The sequence below is a fragment of the Dendronephthya gigantea genome, unplaced genomic scaffold (assembly GCF_004324835.1).
Source record: "Dendronephthya gigantea isolate DGI-Jeju-01 unplaced genomic scaffold, DenGig_1.0 000021F, whole genome shotgun sequence".
NCBI lineage: Eukaryota > Metazoa > Cnidaria > Anthozoa > Malacalcyonacea > Nephtheidae > Dendronephthya > Dendronephthya gigantea.
The window spans coordinates 769,542-787,274 of NW_021163031.1; the positions used below are offsets into that span (position 1 = coordinate 769,542).

The 17,733-nt window shown below is 37.0% G+C and overlaps 2 protein-coding genes and 1 long non-coding RNA gene across 3 annotated transcripts; 1 reads left to right on the forward strand and 2 right to left on the reverse strand.

Moving 5' to 3' along the window:
• Window positions 1-186: 186 nt before the first annotated feature.
• LOC114521860 (39S ribosomal protein L46, mitochondrial-like) lies at window positions 187-2,040 on the reverse strand. Its single transcript, XM_028542427.1, has 5 exons — window positions 1,931-2,040; window positions 1,237-1,541; window positions 792-986; window positions 507-629; window positions 187-337 (listed from the first exon to the last, which is right to left on the reverse strand). The coding sequence occupies exons 1-5, from the start codon at window positions 2,034-2,036 to the stop codon at window positions 188-190; spliced, it is 879 nt and encodes a 292-aa protein (XP_028398228.1). The 5' UTR covers window positions 2,037-2,040; the 3' UTR covers window position 187.
• Window positions 2,041-4,880: 2,840 nt separating this feature from the next.
• LOC114522005 lies at window positions 4,881-6,480 on the forward strand. Its single transcript, XR_003686853.1, has 6 exons — window positions 4,881-5,074; window positions 5,244-5,398; window positions 5,520-5,663; window positions 5,782-5,925; window positions 6,108-6,166; window positions 6,404-6,480. It is a non-coding gene; the product is annotated as an uncharacterized LOC114522005 (long non-coding RNA).
• A 10,029-nt stretch (window positions 6,481-16,509) lies between these two features.
• LOC114521931 lies at window positions 16,510-17,505 on the reverse strand. Its single transcript, XM_028542506.1, has 2 exons — window positions 17,129-17,505; window positions 16,510-17,028 (listed from the first exon to the last, which is right to left on the reverse strand). The coding sequence occupies exons 1-2, from the start codon at window positions 17,399-17,401 to the stop codon at window positions 16,510-16,512; spliced, it is 792 nt and encodes a 263-aa protein (XP_028398307.1). The 5' UTR covers window positions 17,402-17,505.
• Window positions 17,506-17,733: the final 228 nt, after the last annotated feature.

A 17,733-nucleotide genomic window follows, 5' to 3' on the forward strand; every position in this document is an offset into this window, starting at 1 on the left:
TTTTTTGATTGTTGGAAATCCAAGCTCTCATTTCACTGCAAGAGATATTAGTTTGAAATCTCTGTATTTTAAGAATACTCTATAAGGCCAGGTGAGGTACAGTAGTGTTACTGGTGTTAACATTGACTATTAAGTATTAACTCCATCCTTCAATACATTAAAATGTATTAATTTCTATAAAGTAAGGCTATAACAGAAATTTCATAACAGATTGATAATAGTTTTTAGGTAAGTATTTTGTAAGTTCCTCTTTTGAAGTCCAGATTGAGTTTGTCCAAATATCATCATCAGAGTATTTATGAATCGTTCCCTGAAGGTTGCCTTGATAGAAGAATACCTGTAACAACATACATCACTTATTAATATGCCTCAGTAATCACCAATGCACAGTACATTTCTTATTATTAGAAATGGAAGTGAGCCAACATTTAAAAATGCCTAATTTAATGTCTTAGTTCTTCTGGTAAACAGTTCTAAATAAATTTCTGTATAATCCTGTTAGTTACCTTTGGAGTATTTGTTGGTAAGCCATCTCTCTCAGCTCGTCTGTACACTCCTGAAGGGGCGTTACTCATAAATTGTACATTTAATTCACTGGGAATATGATTGTTTATTATTCTTTCTGCTGCCTTTAATAATAAAAAATAAACACTAGCATTTCATTGGTGAGACTGAAAAAATTGGTTTCTACCTGCCAAAATTTTAGAATTTGCATAGTATGACTAAATCTTTAGGCTGAATATGCCACTGTTTAAAAATAGTACTGTATCAAAGAAATATACATTCTTCACCTGTCTCAATGTCTCCCCAGGCTTCACTGTACCTTGTGGCAACTGAAATCTATCATTTTTGCTTTTGATTAAAAGAAACAATGGTACTTCCAGTTGTCTGTTTGGGGAATGATTATTGTCAGTTTTGTCTGCATCTGTTCTCCTACTCCCTAAAAAAGCATCTTTTATATGCTTTTGCTCTATCTCTTGTAGTTCCTGAGAAAATTAAAATAACATACTCTAAATAATTCTGATTGTTTCACTAATGTTAATTGACTAGGACCAGGGAGCAGCCAGGGTAGCTTTTGTCTTTTACAGACAGCAACTGCTAGTACTCTAGTGTGCATCATTACAGGAGTATCCTTACACGAAACCTGCCTCCTTGCCTTCATATTGTTCTTGCAACCCTGCTGGTTGGTCTGGTGATATTGTAAATCACATGGTTTTCAAATTTTGAACATAATACCTGGTATTCTGCATCTAATGTGGCAACTTCTTTTTTTAAAGACTCATTATCTTCATCATTTTTTAATCTTTCCCTTAAATTTTCCATGTTATTTATATTCACTTCATAATCTGACAGGGAACTGTGTTCAAATTCTAATTGTTCCTGCAGGTCTTCATACAGTTTTTCTAGATCAGTTTTTTTTCGGGATATCACTGGTAGTCTTAGAAGACACACAGCAACTGTTATTTGAGGTATCTCATAATCTAAACCGGATTGTGTATCCACAACAATTGCAGTGGAACTGTATGATCTTTTACACAGTCCTGTAAGAATAAGAATTATAAAATATCAATGACACTACTGCTTTTTCAAACTTAAAAGCATTTTTTAAAACTTGAAAGCATTGTCGAATCCAATTCACTTCTGACGTATGGATTATGGAATGTACATAGTTTCTTATCAACAAAGCAGTACTGCATTGGCTTCAGTTGATTTGCTGCACATATACATTGCAAATCAACAGACTACATGTACAATACATCTAACAGACGTGAATTGGTCCAGCAAAATTGGATTTTGTAAAAAAACATCAGTTCTTCCTTAATAATTGTGGAATAGTAGAATACAGTCGTATTTTATTTATAAACTATTCGCTGTATGAAATAGTATAACTGCCAAATTTCAGCTGAATAAAAAATCTTTGGGCTCTTACCGTTCTTATGCAGTATAAGTCCGCCAACAGAGCGATCGCATCGCCTTTTGGCCAAGTTCAAGCAACGTAGTTCAAGCAAGTTCAAGCAACGTAGTTTGCAATGCATTCGAACAGCCATGTTTCTGCTTTACTCTTCCATCAGTTCAATGGCAATCTTGGCAGAGTAAAGGGGGTCTAGGGCTGGGTTAAGGTGATTCCAAGTGAACCAACCATGTATTTTTCTGTGGTATATGATCCAACTACCACTGTGAAGTACGCACCACATTCAACACGACATTCAAAAACACCATATCAATTGGAGTGTGAACTTTATACCTTGTAACAAAACAGGAAGAATCAACGTAAAATGTGCCCAAAAAAAGAGATTTTGTACCAACATTTTTATCGCTAATTTTGTAATTCGCGCTGCAAAGAACAATTTCCTAATTTTCTCAACCCTGGGCCATAGAAATCCTTTGAACTTTTATATTAGTGGATTATGTGCGCTTTCAAACGGTATGTAACATGGAAGTGGATTGGCCGTAGAAATATATAAAATTCCGTCTTGAAATCAAACATATTTGCACGCGCGTCTCTTATAAAAAATTAAAAGCATTTAAAATTTTCCGTACGCGTACGTGCGTATAAAAAACGCGTAAGTGGAAAGCAGCCTTAAGTCAAATAAAGCAAACCAATAAGAAATATTTTTCTTTCACCAGCCAATCGGAAAGCTTAAATTTGGCGAATGAGTCAGACCCCCGCAAAGATAAGGCAAGCCAATGAGGAACCAGTATTAGCCCTCCACCAGCCAATCGGAAACGCTTAAATTGCGCAGATGAGTCAGACCCCCGTAAAGATGAGTCAAAATCCTTCTAAGCCAATCAAATACCTAGAATCAGAAGTCGATGAGGCAAAATTCAAGCGGGCATCCGCTATTATGACTCATTTGCCGAGGGCTCAAAAGTCAGTGACCAGCAACTGCATGAAGCTTAATAACTTTGAACTGGACTGTTAATTTATCGCATGACTATTTTCGCTGACTGAATTTTAAATATTTCGACCTTGGATTTGTGTAATTTTTGACTTAGTCGCGTGACTCATCTGACAACCCCTAGATCCGCCCCTGTTAATCCACCCTTGTTTACCCATACTCACACATAGCAATACTTGACCCATATCTAACTAATCTAAGTGCATTTCAACTCCTCTTAGATGGAACAGGTGTTATGGGCCGTGGACCTGAAGCTCACGCATAGCGATAGTTTTGCGCAAATGAAGCTGATGAAATATGTTACAAATGGGACATTTGATGCGGAACGAAGTGTATTTCAAGTTCCTGTCGTTGTCAAAAAACCCGAACCAACATTAGGCCTGTCAAGACGACGTAAAACTGTCGTTCACGAAAAGGTTGGAAGAGTTTCCATTTCAACTTTTCATTTTTCTATCACTCGTTTGGCTCCAACACAGCAACTTGAGTGTGGTTCATTAACTTCATTACAGCGTCTTCTTTCAAATGTGTCGAGCACACTGACATGGTATTGGATTTGACATGAAGGTTGGGCCTGGATCCAACCACGGTTGCCCCTTTTATTGTGTCAGTTAAGAATACAATAGATATTTAAAATTGTTCATATTTTTCTTTAGGAGAAAGCGGGAACAATATTTGTTTGGTAGATAGTTATAAAAAGGAATTCCTCACGATGATGTATGTTTTTAGTATAGTTTTCATATGTTCATGTCTTCCAAATATCAGCACTACCAAAAAAATCACCAAGCGTCTAAGTAAACCTATAGCAAGGGTTGTATAGATAGTGTGTTTAGAGAATCGGTAAAATTGTCGCTTCGTTTACTTGCCAGGGTGATGAGTGATGATCTTCAAGGTTCGTTATCGACTTTTGCACGCAATTTGTCTGTAATACATCAAGAAATATCAGCTCCAAATATGTAAGGAAGAAGTAACTTTCAAGTAAGTTTTTTGTGAACTCAATTATTTGATCTAAAATTACGTTGGGTGCGCCTCTAGCTCTAGAACACTCGCTTTAGTTCCTACTGCCAAGGAAACTTATAATTCTCAGGGAATCTGGTCTAGGCTGTTCTTTTTGTTCCCACACAGGCCTACTCAATTTGCCCATTCTTTCTTCATGTTTCCTCAGGAAGCCATAGACGACATTGATGAAATATTGGGAACGACAGAAGAGAATTTCAAGCAACATCGTGATGGAAAAACTGCTCAGCTTCAGGCCCCGAGACCAAAAGAACTTCAGCGCATTCTACAGGAGCATCAGAGAAGCGTCTCGAAAGGTGTGGGGGACAAGCACCAGAGGAGAGAGGGGCGACTCCAAGAGATGATACTGAGGGTGGAATAGCAAGAGATACAGAGGAAAGGGCGAGCGAAAGGGGAACAGTTTCGGCGATGCAAGAAGCACATCACGTTTCAAAACCTCACCCTTTGCGTCAACTATCGTCCGCTTCTGTGAACATAAACCCACCTCCCCCCTCCCCTCGGGACGCAGCTAACAGTCACGTGAACGAGAAGAACGTTTAGCCAAACGACAAAAGATAACGTCGTCAAATATGACGCTATATTTTGCCAGCTATTAGCGACTGATATTTTGTGTGAAATTTATATAATATAATATTTCTGTAAATTGTGTCCCGGTTTCGTTTTTATATTGTTCGACTTTAAAACCATGCCTTTACGCTGAGTACATTTAAAACTAAAATTTAATTTTTAATCGTCGGCGAATGGTTATCAGATATATTGCATTATAGGTTGATATTTTATTCCAAAATCTCCATCAATATGCTTCGTATATCCAAGAATTCGAGCATAGTAATTTGAATAATATGATTAATTCTTTCCTTTCATTTCTGATGTTCAGGCTCAGGAGAAGAGAATTAATCATATTATTTAAATTACTATGAACGTCCAATCATAAGCGTTGTTGAGCTGTCAGGTCGGGAGTGTTCATCCAATAGGATGACTTTATTTTGCAGACACGAGGAGCGGGTGAAATGAATAATATGTGCTTTTGATTCCAGTTTGAGACATCACTTCAGCGCTGGTCTTCGAAGAATAAAAATGAGATTGCTATCGTCTTCAGCAGAAGAGAAGTTTAATAGAAGTTTACTATCTCTGACAGACTGTCGTTGGTGTAATACCAGGTAATATGCCTTTCCCTTTGCGTGTTTTATCAGCTTGTTTCATCGTGAGCTTTTGGGCTGAGGTTCCACGTGTCTTTAGTTCACGTATTGTAATGCCTCTCTCGTGTTGTGTTCAGCTTCAAATACAAACTTGTATAGCACTAACGTAGCTTTTATTCCTTTCATGCAGAATTTTGACGTATTAAAGCGAAGTTAAACGATGAAATTTGTGAACAAGAGATTGACGACCGATGAATTGTGGCTGAACTGGCTCAAGATAATTCGCCTTTGAAGAGAAAGCAAGTCTATAGGCTTTTTCTGGGGAATATTGATGATATGAGAAAGGTAATATACGTCAAATCTTACCGTTTAGCCGCTAACCTTCCCTCTAACAACACGCAAATTACGTTTAAATTGAGTTTTAAAGACCTAAGCAGTGAACTAATGGTGCCTTTTATTCGTCCAGGTGGAGGTGAAGTGAAGTGGGCAAAAAGTCCGTTACCGTAGCTGAAATTGCCCGAGACGACTCGCATTTGACTCAAGATAACTCGCCTTTGAAGAGAAAGCACGTCTACGCATTTTCTTGGGACTTGTTGATGATATGAGAAAGGTAATATACGCTAAATCGTATGTGAGCCGCTAACCTTTACTCCAATCTCAAGCAATTACCTTTAAATTGAGTTATAAAGACCAAACCAGTAAACTAACATTGCCTTTTGTTTTTCCAGGTGGAGTTTAAAAGCTAAAACCAAACCGAATATAGAAATGAGCTGGGAAAGAAAACCCATAGCTGAAATTCCCCGAGATGACTCGCATTTAAAGAGACGGCAAGTCCAAAGCTGCTCTTAAACACTTCTTGCTGAAATGAACAGGTAATTTTGGGTCTATTCTATTCAAAATAGGATGATAAACTTGAAACGCTTGATCAGGCATCATGCGTTCTCTCAACTGAATAATCACACGGCAGTTTTCTCCCGATATTTAAGCTCCCTTCATCGAAGGTAAATCCTTGAAATCACTGTCTATAACAAGCATTCTTTTGGTTTTATTGCAGGTAGCGATTTAGCGGGTCAAGCTATTTGAAACAACGACAAAACCTGTTCATAATAAAACGTGAGTATTAAACAATTAAACATTTTTAGATAAACCGAACAATGGGGAGTTTATGCATGATTCAGGTCAAGAACGACAACGGCCGCATGATAATTTAATATGAATAATGGCAAGGAAATACTTGAAATCCCAGAGAGGTTTGATAGATGTTGTTTTGGGTCTGTTAAAATCCCGATTTTACGCGTGTTTCTTCTCAATAAAAAATGTAGTTTGCTTATTTCTTTAATCTTATTTCAGGTTGATGGGCTCTTTTGAGCTATTACCGACAAGCCAAATCGACGGCAAATCTACGTCTAAAGTATTCAATCTCGACGGCAAATCTACGCCTAAAGGCGGATTTCCACTTACAGCGAAATCGTTCGCTAGCGAAATATTTGCATATTTTCTTTTGAATTGAGAACAGTCAAGTCGAACTAATTTATTTATGCTGTTAAAATTCAAAAGAAAACATGCAAATATTTTGCTGGCGAACGATTTCGCTGTAAGTGGAAATCGGCCTTAATGTAGGGCAACCTCGACGGCAAATCTACGCCTAATGTAGGCAACCTCGACGGCAAATCTACGCCTAATGTAGGCAACCTCGACGGCAAATCTACGCCTAATGTAGGCAACCTCGACGGCAAATACGCCTAATGTAGGCAACCTCGACGGCACTCTACGCCTAATGTAGGCAACCTCGACGGCACTCTACGCCTAATGTAGGCAACCTCGACGGCACTCTACGCCTAATGTAGGCAACCTCGACGGCACTCTACGCCTAATGTAGGCAACCTCGACGGCACTCTACGCCTAATGTAGGCAACCTCGACGGCACTCCACGCCTAATGTAGGCAACCTCGACGGCACTCTACGCCTAATGTAGGCAACCTCGACGGCACTCCACGCCTAATGTAGGCAACCTCGACGGCACTCTACAGTCTACGCCTAATGTAGGCAACCTCGACGGCACTCTACGCCTAATGTAGGCAACCTCGACGGCACTCTACGCCTAATGTAGGCAACCTCGACGGCACTCTACGCCTAATGTAGGCAACCTCGACGGCACTCTACGCCTAATGTAGGCAACCTCGACGGCACTCTACGCCTAATGTAGGCAACCTCGACGGCACTCTACGCCTAATGTAGGCAACCTCGACGGCACTCTACGCCTAATGTAGGCAACCTCGACGGCACTCTACGCCTAATGTAGGCAACCTCGACGGCACTCTACGCCTAATGTAGGCAACCTCGACGGCACTCTACGCCTAATGTAGGCAACCTCGACGGCACTCTACGCCTAATGTAGGCAACCTCGACGGCACTCTACGCCTAATGTAGGCAACCTCGACGGCACTCTACGCCTAATGTAGGCAACCTCGACGGCAAATCTACGCCTAATGTAGGCCAACTCGACGCCTAATATACGCCAAAACTACGCCAAATCGACGCCAAAAAGCAACGTTCAGCGATGCCCGGGCATCGTTACAGGTTAGAGTAGCCTGGTGGTCAAAAAATGTGCATGCAGGGTTAGTTTGTGCATGATTAACTTAACGAAGTTAACTAATTTAGTTAACGAACTTAAGTTAAATAAAGTTTTAAATTCAGTTAACTAAGTTCTGGCCACCAGGAACATAGCTAATGCATGATGCATGTGAGCAAATGTTTCTTAAATTCGGTTAAATATTTTAATCGGTTTTGCGCTTAGGACTGCTCGCTTGTGCTTAGCCTTAGGGCTGCGCTAAGGTTTCGGAATTAACATTGTAAAATGATAACTATGGGGTCACTATTCGGTCTGGTTGTAAAATTATTTGTATGTAAATACGTTTTTTATTTCTCAGCAAACATTGTAAATATACGATTATATCTTGCCTTACTATATTTTGTAATTGAACATATAATATTGTGTATGTATATATATTTATGAAAAAACATGATTTATATCAAAATATGAACAGTACAAAACATCATGCACTATACCTCATGATCTTGTTGCTGCACATAAAATAGACACGCACACGAGTAAATACATTGATGCAAACCATGGCCTATATAATGGCTTCTAGTTTATATCTCTCTTATCTCTTGCATTCACTTAAGGCTACAGTTAATATTCAAGCCAGAAACATTGATTTTACGGCATGTCTTATACTGTCTTGCTATTCTGAAATACATGAATTTATGCAATCAAAGTTAACACACACACATGCTCTCAATTAATGAATTTGAATTTACTTGAAGAAAATAAGAAATGGGTGGGGGGGTGCATCAGTGATGTTGTCTTGAAACAATATATATGCCTTATTTCTACTATAGTAAGAAACCAATTACGAGACAAACATTGGCAGTGGCATTGTAACTTTATTATTTTTCCAAGGTCTCTGTGAGATTTCCAATCATTTAGCTTCGTCGAGCAGTGCTTATGAAAAGTAAGGCGCCACTTTTTGTTTGTACTGTTTGACTTTGCTATGTGGTTCGAAGTGTTAGCAGGTATCTTGGGATATCTAATAACGTTGCAGTGTTGTTTTCATTGCTGTTTCTTTAAGAGCAGCTTGCTCTGGCTATATGCCTTGGCTTTTAAAGTATTAGTCCACTTTCTCTGAAAAAAAAAATTGTACTCTTGGTGCTGTTTCTATAAGGGCAGCTTGCTTTGCATGGGAATATCCCTTGCATGGTTCAAAAATTGTCGACTGAATTTTTTCAAAAAAAAATATTTACACTTGATGCTGCACTTGGTTTCGACAGTTTGTTGCATTAATGGCTATATGCCTCAGCCTCAAAAAAATATAAAGTCAATTTCTTGTGGTATTTTTTTCCAAACCTTGTTTCTACAAGGGCAGCATGCTCTGGCTATATGCCTCAGCTCTGAAATGTGCAATGAAGTTAATTTTCAAGGACAATTGTGTATGCCTTCATGCTGTTTCTATAAGGGCTCATGAAATATCTTCAAGTTAACTCGATCCTTGAAATATGTGTGCACAGTTCGACAGCTTAAAACGAAACTATTAGGAACACTGCCTATGATTTGTCAGCAGAATAATTTTAGTTTTTGGACGAACGTAACTTGAATCTAAGTGCTCTGAACTCAGGCATTTTTATGTATTACTATATAAGTTCGTCGATCTCATAAGCTTTATTCAGCTCTCTACCAGAGTTAGTGGGTTAAGTCTATAATAGAACAAAAAAAATACACGATAACTTGGAAACACTTACTTACATTAGTGCATGTTTTACTGATCAGTCTTAAACATTACTCAAACACAATACTCAATAGCACACTGTAAAAAGACATGAACAATTTATACTAAAGTATGCCAAATTAACATTTAACCTGCACTGTTCTAAAAAATTAAATGTCAAGATCTTGAACGCACCTACTTTGTAACCAGTTTTAGATATAATAGTTTAGTGTCTTTGTATATTAATGATGTACTATGTAAAGAAAACACACACGCTTTGTAATACATGTTCAGTGAAGTATTAATGTTTAGTGAAGTATTAATAAAAATAGGACCAAAATTGTCCGTCTCCTCTCTCTTGATTTCAATATCATTAACACATACACACACTTTGTTGTAATACATGACTTTGTTTTAATAAAATCTCAAACTTGTGTACTTTGTGTTTAATTCCGGCTTTCGGTGAGGGTTTTTCTCCAGGCACTCTGGTTTCCCTCGTAAAAAAACAGTGTCCGTGTGTTCGGAACCGTGTTTACGGTTGGTTTTCCATACGAAAATTGAACTTTTCACGAGTAAAATTGCATGAAAGCCAAACATTTCTGCATGTTGACAATTTATATCCGCATAATTGGTATGTCTCGTTATACTCGATAAAAAGTTTAGAATATTTTCGCAAGCCAGTAGACTTTAATGTCTGACGTAAACGCCCTCAGAATAGAAAACATAATGGTCTAATGGAAGCTGACTTGTACACACGGTTACTGGGTTCAATTCCCGGAACACTGTTTTTTGTTGCGATGAACTTCATGTTCTTCAATTAAAGCATGCAAAGCTTCGTCTTTAGACTATGATTTCACTTGACGAGTTGTTGATGAGCACTTTACTGATTTTGAAAAACGTGATACAGCCAAATGGAAATGCAATACTTCCTCATTCTGGTGCTAATAAAAGAACGACCACATTCTCTCGATACGTGACTTGAAACGTGGAATGAGTGTTCTTCAAGACTTCAAGATGTTCTGTTAATCACCTCCTCATCCGTATCATGCATTTGGCTAATTCTCAAGATTAAGACGAGATAGTTAAATATGAGAACGAAGAGACAATCCATTGGCTGTAAAGTGACGCTGACGATTCCTTAGTGACATTACAAATACATGGCAATACCTGCCAGATTTTTTCAGTATCAATGCATGGACACTTTGTTTCATTTTGTTAGTTAATCTATCTAGTTTAAAGAACATAAAAAGGCAACTGAATTCTTTCTTTCGTCTGGCCAAAGAAATAGACTTTTCCCTAGCTTTATTCTGACTTACGCTGTTCACGTATTCTCGTACAAATTTGAACGGTTTAATCTTAAAGATCAAATCAGCAATAATCCGGCAAAGTCCCGCTGTTTTAATAAATATATACCTTCTTGAAAACTCGTTAGTCGTTACCACGCGTTAGCTTTCTCCCCGTAGTAAACACTGCATGCATGGCATAGATGATTTTGACCTGCAGTTCAACAATGCTTCTGAATAAACGATCAGAATTCTACCCTTTGGGACCGACCATAGAAAAGTGCATGATGTATAATATGCAACATAAGACAAGCAAATATTGAAAATAAAAATGTACAAAAATTTAGAGTGATGTTCGAAATGTTTACGAAATAATGATCAAATACCAGTTTTGCACTGATGCATGAGCATCACTTTTGTATGGTCTGACCTAAATACAATTCAAACATGCATGTATCGTAATAAATCTTCATTTATATTTACTATTATTTAACGACTTATTGCATTGCATACGCTTGCAAAAGTCGAAAAAATACTTATAAATTATAATTAATGTATCTGTAGGAGGAAAAAATGCATTAATAATGCAAACCGTAGCTTGTGAGGAATATTTTAGGCAGATTTAGACCAACAATACCGGCGTAATTGTTGATGAAAATCATGAAAACTTCGTGGAGTTTATTGAAACGAAAATATACGCTTAAGGCTTCCATGGAAAATACGTGGCAGCAATCATTGAAAACAAAAATTCATATTGGTCACAACTTCCATACGAAACAGCAATGAAGAACGCCTGTCTTGAGTATACCAGAAAATTGTATATTTGGGGGACCGGGACAAGTTGGCATGCCGAAGTGTATAGACTGAGATGCATATGACAATGACTCGTCAATGGCAGCAATTGGTATAAGCTCCTACAGGCAACATGAAAGCTGTCTAACAATATATGGGTGTGAAGCTATTCTTGTGTATTATACCAACTAACTTACATTTGTCATATTTATCATCAGCGTCTTAATATGCAACCAATAATGATGTACTCGCAAAAAAGGTGCAGATTTTGAGAATGCAATATATCCCTTTATCTGTAGAAATTATATGAATAAATATATACACTACGTCATAAATATCTAAAAGAAAAAAAATTATATTTTTTCGTCATTGAAGCAATGACATGATTGTAAAGACGGAATTTCATTGTTTTTTGGCGTAACCCACTTTCATGTTACACATTGTTTGAAAGAGCATATTACTTCAAACTAAATACGGAGTTTTGAAGAAATTCTATAAAATAGCGGCTGAGAAAATTGCAGTATATTAAGACATGCCTGAGCATTATTAATTAATTAAAAAACGCGAAAAGACTACTCGTTAAACAATCGCAATTTTCTCAGCCTCTATTCTGTGGAACTTCACTATACGTTCGTAAATAGTACATAATGACACACTCTTTTAAAAAGTTTGCAATGTTCAAGTGATTCCTTTTTCGAAATGTATGAAATTCTGTCTCAAACTCAACCGCACCAAAGTATGAAGTACGCGCGACATTCGAGACGTTTGATTTGAAGACGTAATTTCATCGTTTTTTGACGTAACCCACTTTCATGTTACACACTGTTTGAAAGAGCATATTATTTCCAAGTAAATAGGGATTACTGTCGCCCGGCTTTGCTGCGCGCTAATAGGTATTATTATTATTAATTAATTTATAAGAGACGCGCGTGCAAATATGTTTGATTTCAAGACGGAATTTTATATATTTCTACGGCCAATCCACTTCCATGTTACATACCGTTTGAAAGTGCACATAATTCTCCACTAAATATAAAAGTTCAAAGGATTTCTATGGCCCAGGGTTGAGAAAATTTGGAAAGCGTTCTTTGCAGCGCGAATTACAAAATGCGGAGTTCAAATGCGAAGTTTATTATTATACCTAGGCCTTTCTGGCTCAGGAGAAAAATTATTCATATTATTCAAAATGATAAAAACTGTCCAATCCAAAGCATGGTTGAGCTGTCCGGTTAGGTGTGTATAGCCAATAGCATGGCTGGTAAAGACTAAAGTGAAATATTATGCTCCAACTTCGGCAGCACCATTTGAGCAGTGCATGCCACTCGTCTCCTGGACTATAACTGATTTCGACTGAAAAATGTTACTATCCTGTCGCTGGTGTAAGAACAGGTAATATGTCTTTTGCTCTACGATTATCTGCGAGATTGCTAGCTTGCTATATCGAGAGATTTCGGCGAATGTAGGGACACGTGCAGGGGCGGCTTGGCACTAAAATAGGGGCTGGGAATCATAGTTACGAGGGCCTACTGTCCGAAGTAAAAATCCGAATTTTCATGCAATCGTTAAAAAAGTCAAATTCCAGTCAAAACAGCAAAATGGAATAAATCATTTTACTTTGTGATGTCATTTGTCCGATGTTACACGAAATTTGATTGGCTCCACAAAACTATCGAGCCAATCAAACTTCGTGTAACATCATACTTTCCTCGTTTGACGTCATTATGAAAAAGGTCCATTCCGCCCAGAGGTTAGAAATTACACCCGGGATTTGTGACAGAACATACCGGAATCCAAAGTAATGTTAGTGATACTTGAAGCTGATCTCATTTGTTATAACTTATAGCGAGCAAAGGTTTTTTTAAGTTTCATGGATGAATATGTAAATTCTATACCTTTCAACGCAGCACTCAATTTTTTAAATGTTTCGTATTGCTTTGTTACAAATTTGGAGCCAAAATATTTTAATTTATCAGCTTTAACTGCTTGGGGCCCATTATAGCTAAATTTCCAGGGGCCCACCGGGAAATTTTCCGGTTATATCAGTGGCTATTTACACGAGAGCAGACTGAGCAGTACATAGGAAAAGATCATGCGTGCTGTATTTAAATCCATGATACAGTTTTCATCATCGCCTTGAGAGGAAGGCCAACGCTACCAGTTGTCGGAATCTCGTTGACCAGCTCAAATTTTGCTTAGGAGGAATAGTAATATTCCAAGTAAACGCAGCGTTAAATAGCTATGTTAGCCGTGTACATCTTATAATACTATAGCTAAAGGCTAATTTCCACTCCGGAAAACGAGCAGCGGATCGGATCGGATCGGAACGAAAGATAATCCGCGCGTGCGCCGTCTGTTGAAATTTTTGGCTTTTATTGATCCGAAAGCGTCCGAGACCGGATAAAAAAAGTTCAAGTAGCTTTTTTTGATCCGATCCGAAATCACTTCATGGATCGGACCAGCTCGGAAAAAAAGCCGATCCGATCCGATCCGCTGCTCGTTAGTTGATTGTGAAGCATTTCGACACATTTTCAACCGAATTTTAAAATTTTGAAAAATTGACAAAAATTAAGATTTTGTGTTCAAATGTATTGTTTCATGAAAGAATGCAATTCTACTTAATTTTGAAGCATTTCAACGTATTTTCAAACGAATTTTTAAATTTAAAAAAAAATGACGAAAATTAGGATTTTTCCTTCCTTTGGTCTCCCGATTATTTTATGCGTTCAATAGTATTGTTTTCATAAAAATGGCTTTCTAACACTAATATCTTTCATTTTAGAGCATATTTGGTTGGTTTTTGGAACAATGAAAAGTCGCCAAAACCGACCAAAATGATAAGGCTTACCCCTTACCATTTTGGTCAATTTTGACGACTTTTTGAAGTGTTCAAAAATTGTCTTAAAATGGCTTTTTAAGACAAATATCTTTCATTTTAGACCATATTTGGTTGGTTTTTAGAACAATGAAAAAGTCGCCAAAATCGACAAAATCCGTAAGGCTTACCTCTTACCATTCTGGTCAATTTTGACGACTTTTTGAATTGTTCAAAAACTGTCTTAAAATGCTAAAAATGGCTTTTTAAGACTAATCTCTTTAATTTAGAGCATATTTGGTTGGTTTTTGGAACAATGAAAAGTCGCCAAAATCGACCAAAATGGTAAGGCTTACCCCTTACCATTTTGGTCAATTTTGACGACTTTTTGAAGTGTTCAAAAATTGTCTTAAAATGGCTTTTTGAGACTAATATCTTTCATTTTAGACCATATTTGGTTGGTTTTTTGAACAATGAAAAAGCCACCAAAATCGACAAATCGGTAAAGCTTACCCCTTACCATTCTGGTCAATTTTGACGACTTTTTGAATTATTCAAAAACTGTCTTAAAATACTAAAAATGGCTTATTAAGACCAATATCTTTCATTTTAGAGCTTATTTGGTTGGTTTTTGGAACAATGAAAAAGTCGCAAAAAACGACCAAAATGGTAAGGCTTACCCCTTACCCAGAGGAGGTTGGACAGCTGTCACGTGAATTTCTCGACCAATGAGATTGCGCTATTTTCCAAGCGGCTTTTGCGAAGATTTGAGCGAGAAAATTTACATAAGACGGAGAAACATAAAAATATTGAGTATTTTTTTAAATTTACTGATTAAAACGCATATTTTTTGAAAAAAGATTCATTGGACTGGCGATATCTGTCGAGATTATCGAGGTAAGCGTTACTTTTTAAGTCGATTTTTATAACTGAAGTTGGTCGGGTCGTTCCGAAGTGATGAGTCATGTGCTTGTCTGTTTACAATTTTCAAAGTTGAAAAATCTCGAATTCCTGTGGTTCGATCTTTTGAGATTCTTTGTAAGAATGAAGTTAAGTATGTAAAAAAAAAATCGGCTGGATCGACCCCTTGCGACCCCACACCATTTCCGAGATATCGGGCTTTGAATTTACCACTCTTGTTTTGAGATGTTCAAAATAGCGCATTTCGGGTCAATGGGATATTTCCCTTTCAAATATTGTTTAACTACATAATTTGTAATATTAATGTAAATTTTATTTGTATTCATGGTTTAACTTCCTTAGTTATTAACATTTAGACGGGAAAATAGTATTTTTTTGTATTTTATATAGATTTCCATTTTTGGCAGTGACGACTCCTATGCTCATTCGCTAACGCCTAGCTGTAATCCCACAACTTGGTCAATTGAGTGTTAGATCAGCACATTTCAAACAACCAGAAGGCTTACCACCACCACCACCTTCACAAAATTGATAAATATGAAACATATTGTGTGATTATATGTTTTCACTTCTTCAGTAAAATAAACTGACATTTTATATTGGTTCTGTTCTTTAGATGCTTGTTGATGTTTACAGTTAGTGTGAGTTAAGATCTGCATTACTAAGCCATTGTGTGTTAGAACTGGCAATATTTATGTATATTAGGTTGATTGAAAAGCTAAAGGCATGAACACCTTATCTAGTACAATTGATCTTCAAGTTTGCATGAATTGTAAATGCTATTAGCATAGAAACAATAGCATAGAAACAAAAAACAATGGTGTGTGTATGCAGGTTTTTACTTTTTTGAACATCATGTAAATATATGTATAAATGCAAAATCTTGGCTGTTTTGTCAAGGCAATTTTACTTACAATATTTTATAACCATAATAAAATTTGATGAGTTTATTTATTTGTTCATCAATAAATACAGATTTACATATTTATACCATGTATTGTATGAATATTTTTCTAATTTTCTTAATACTGCAAGGGTTTGTATGAAATATCACATGACAGTGAAGTGCTTTGGTTATAGACAATAGGTTTTGAGGATATAAAATAGAAAGCCTGGTTTCCATACAACATTGTCAGGGTGTTGTGTTAACCATTAAGAAAAATATCTATCATTATTAGTTATTATGCAACAACTTGATTGTCATATGGAAACCAGACTAAAAACAAGTTGATGGCAAAAATGCTGGAAAAATCTACATAGTTAGCCAATGGAATAATTGCAGAAATTCACAACTTGCAAACCCTGGTTCTTATGAAATTATATGTCAACGTACACTCATACTAGCCCTTACAATCTGACCTTCCCATTTACCACGCCTCTTTATCCAGATTTTCCTATTTTTAAAAAGTTAACCCGAAACTTGATGTGTTCAACATAGACGTCTAGTATATCTCCTGCTGCAATCAGTGGATGTAAATACTTGCAATGTTCAGAAGCTATATATCCAACATTTTCCCATTGAGTTCCATAATGAAGATCAATAGCAATTGCATTTTGGTCCCGAGGATTCTCCGGCTCTGGTCTTAGTCTAACATTTACTGATTCATTATATTCAAGGGCAAGATATGCCTGTTCCAGATGATGTTGGTAACTTTGTTCATGAGCAGCTCCAATGCACTTGAATGGTAGAGCATGAGTGATTTCTTCCTCATCACTTTCAACTTCTTCACTTTCATCTTCTTCACTGTCCTCATTATTAATTTCGATGTCATCAAAATCAGGAGTAACCGCATCCACAGCGCTCGTATTTTCTGTCAATACACGATCCACATCAAAATCCCAAATTAAAAGCATTCTCTCCGCTTTACAATGAATAAATTCATCAGGGATAGTACCAAACTAAAAAAAAGTTTCAGTTAAATTTTAATACACAAATCAAGCCTTAAAAGTTAATAAAAAATATTAAAAAATGAGGTGTTGACAAGTACTTTATACTAACCTCAAATATAGTACTTGCTTTAACGTTGATGACACAAGGAGATTTAAGGCCATTCAACTTCGAAAGCAGTGCTTCGGTGTTTGGTATAATACAAAGTCTTCTTTCAGACGGAGTATTATGAAAGGCGAAATGGCAGCAAAGCCCATGCAGCTTAAAAAACGGTAAACTCGGTACAGTAAAAGATAAGTCGTAATGCGGATCGCAACAATACATATACATCATAGTATTTTGCACTATCGCAGCTTGAAAATCCTGTCTTTCGAAAGCATCCATTTTTCCTATACTCGCAGAGCTCTTCACATCACGACAGTCAAAACGTCAAATGAAGCGTTCGCATAATTGAGCGCTCAATACCCATCATGCTTTGCGGCCTGCTGTCCAACCTCCTCTGCCCCTTACCATTTGGGTCAAATTTGACAAATTTTTAAAGAGTTCCCAAACTGTCTTAAAATGGCTTTTTAAAACTAATATCTTTCATTTTAGAGCTTATTTGGCTGGTTTTTGGAACAATGAAAAGGTCGCCAAAATCGACCAAAATGGTAAGGCTTACCCCTACCATTTTGGTCAATTTTGACGACTTTTTCAACCGTTTAAAAACAGTCTTA

Coding starts and splice junctions, on each gene's coding strand:
- LOC114521931 (XM_028542506.1), bottom strand. CDS start 17,401: ATGGATGCTTTCGAAAGACAGGATTTTCAAGCTGCGATAGTGCAAAAT. Junction 17,029..17,128: donor AAGCAAGTACTATATTTGAG/GTTAGTATAAAG, acceptor ACTTTTTTTTAG/TTTGGTACTATCCCTGATGA.
- LOC114521860 (XM_028542427.1), bottom strand. CDS start 2,036: ATGCATTGCAAACTACGTTGCTTGAACTTGCTTGAACTACGTTGCTTG. Junction 987..1,236: donor CATTAGATGCAGAATACCAG/GTATTATGTTCA, acceptor TAATTTTCTCAG/GAACTACAAGAGATAGAGCA. Junction 338..506: donor TACCAACAAATACTCCAAAG/GTAACTAACAGG, acceptor ATGTTGTTACAG/GTATTCTTCTATCAAGGCAA.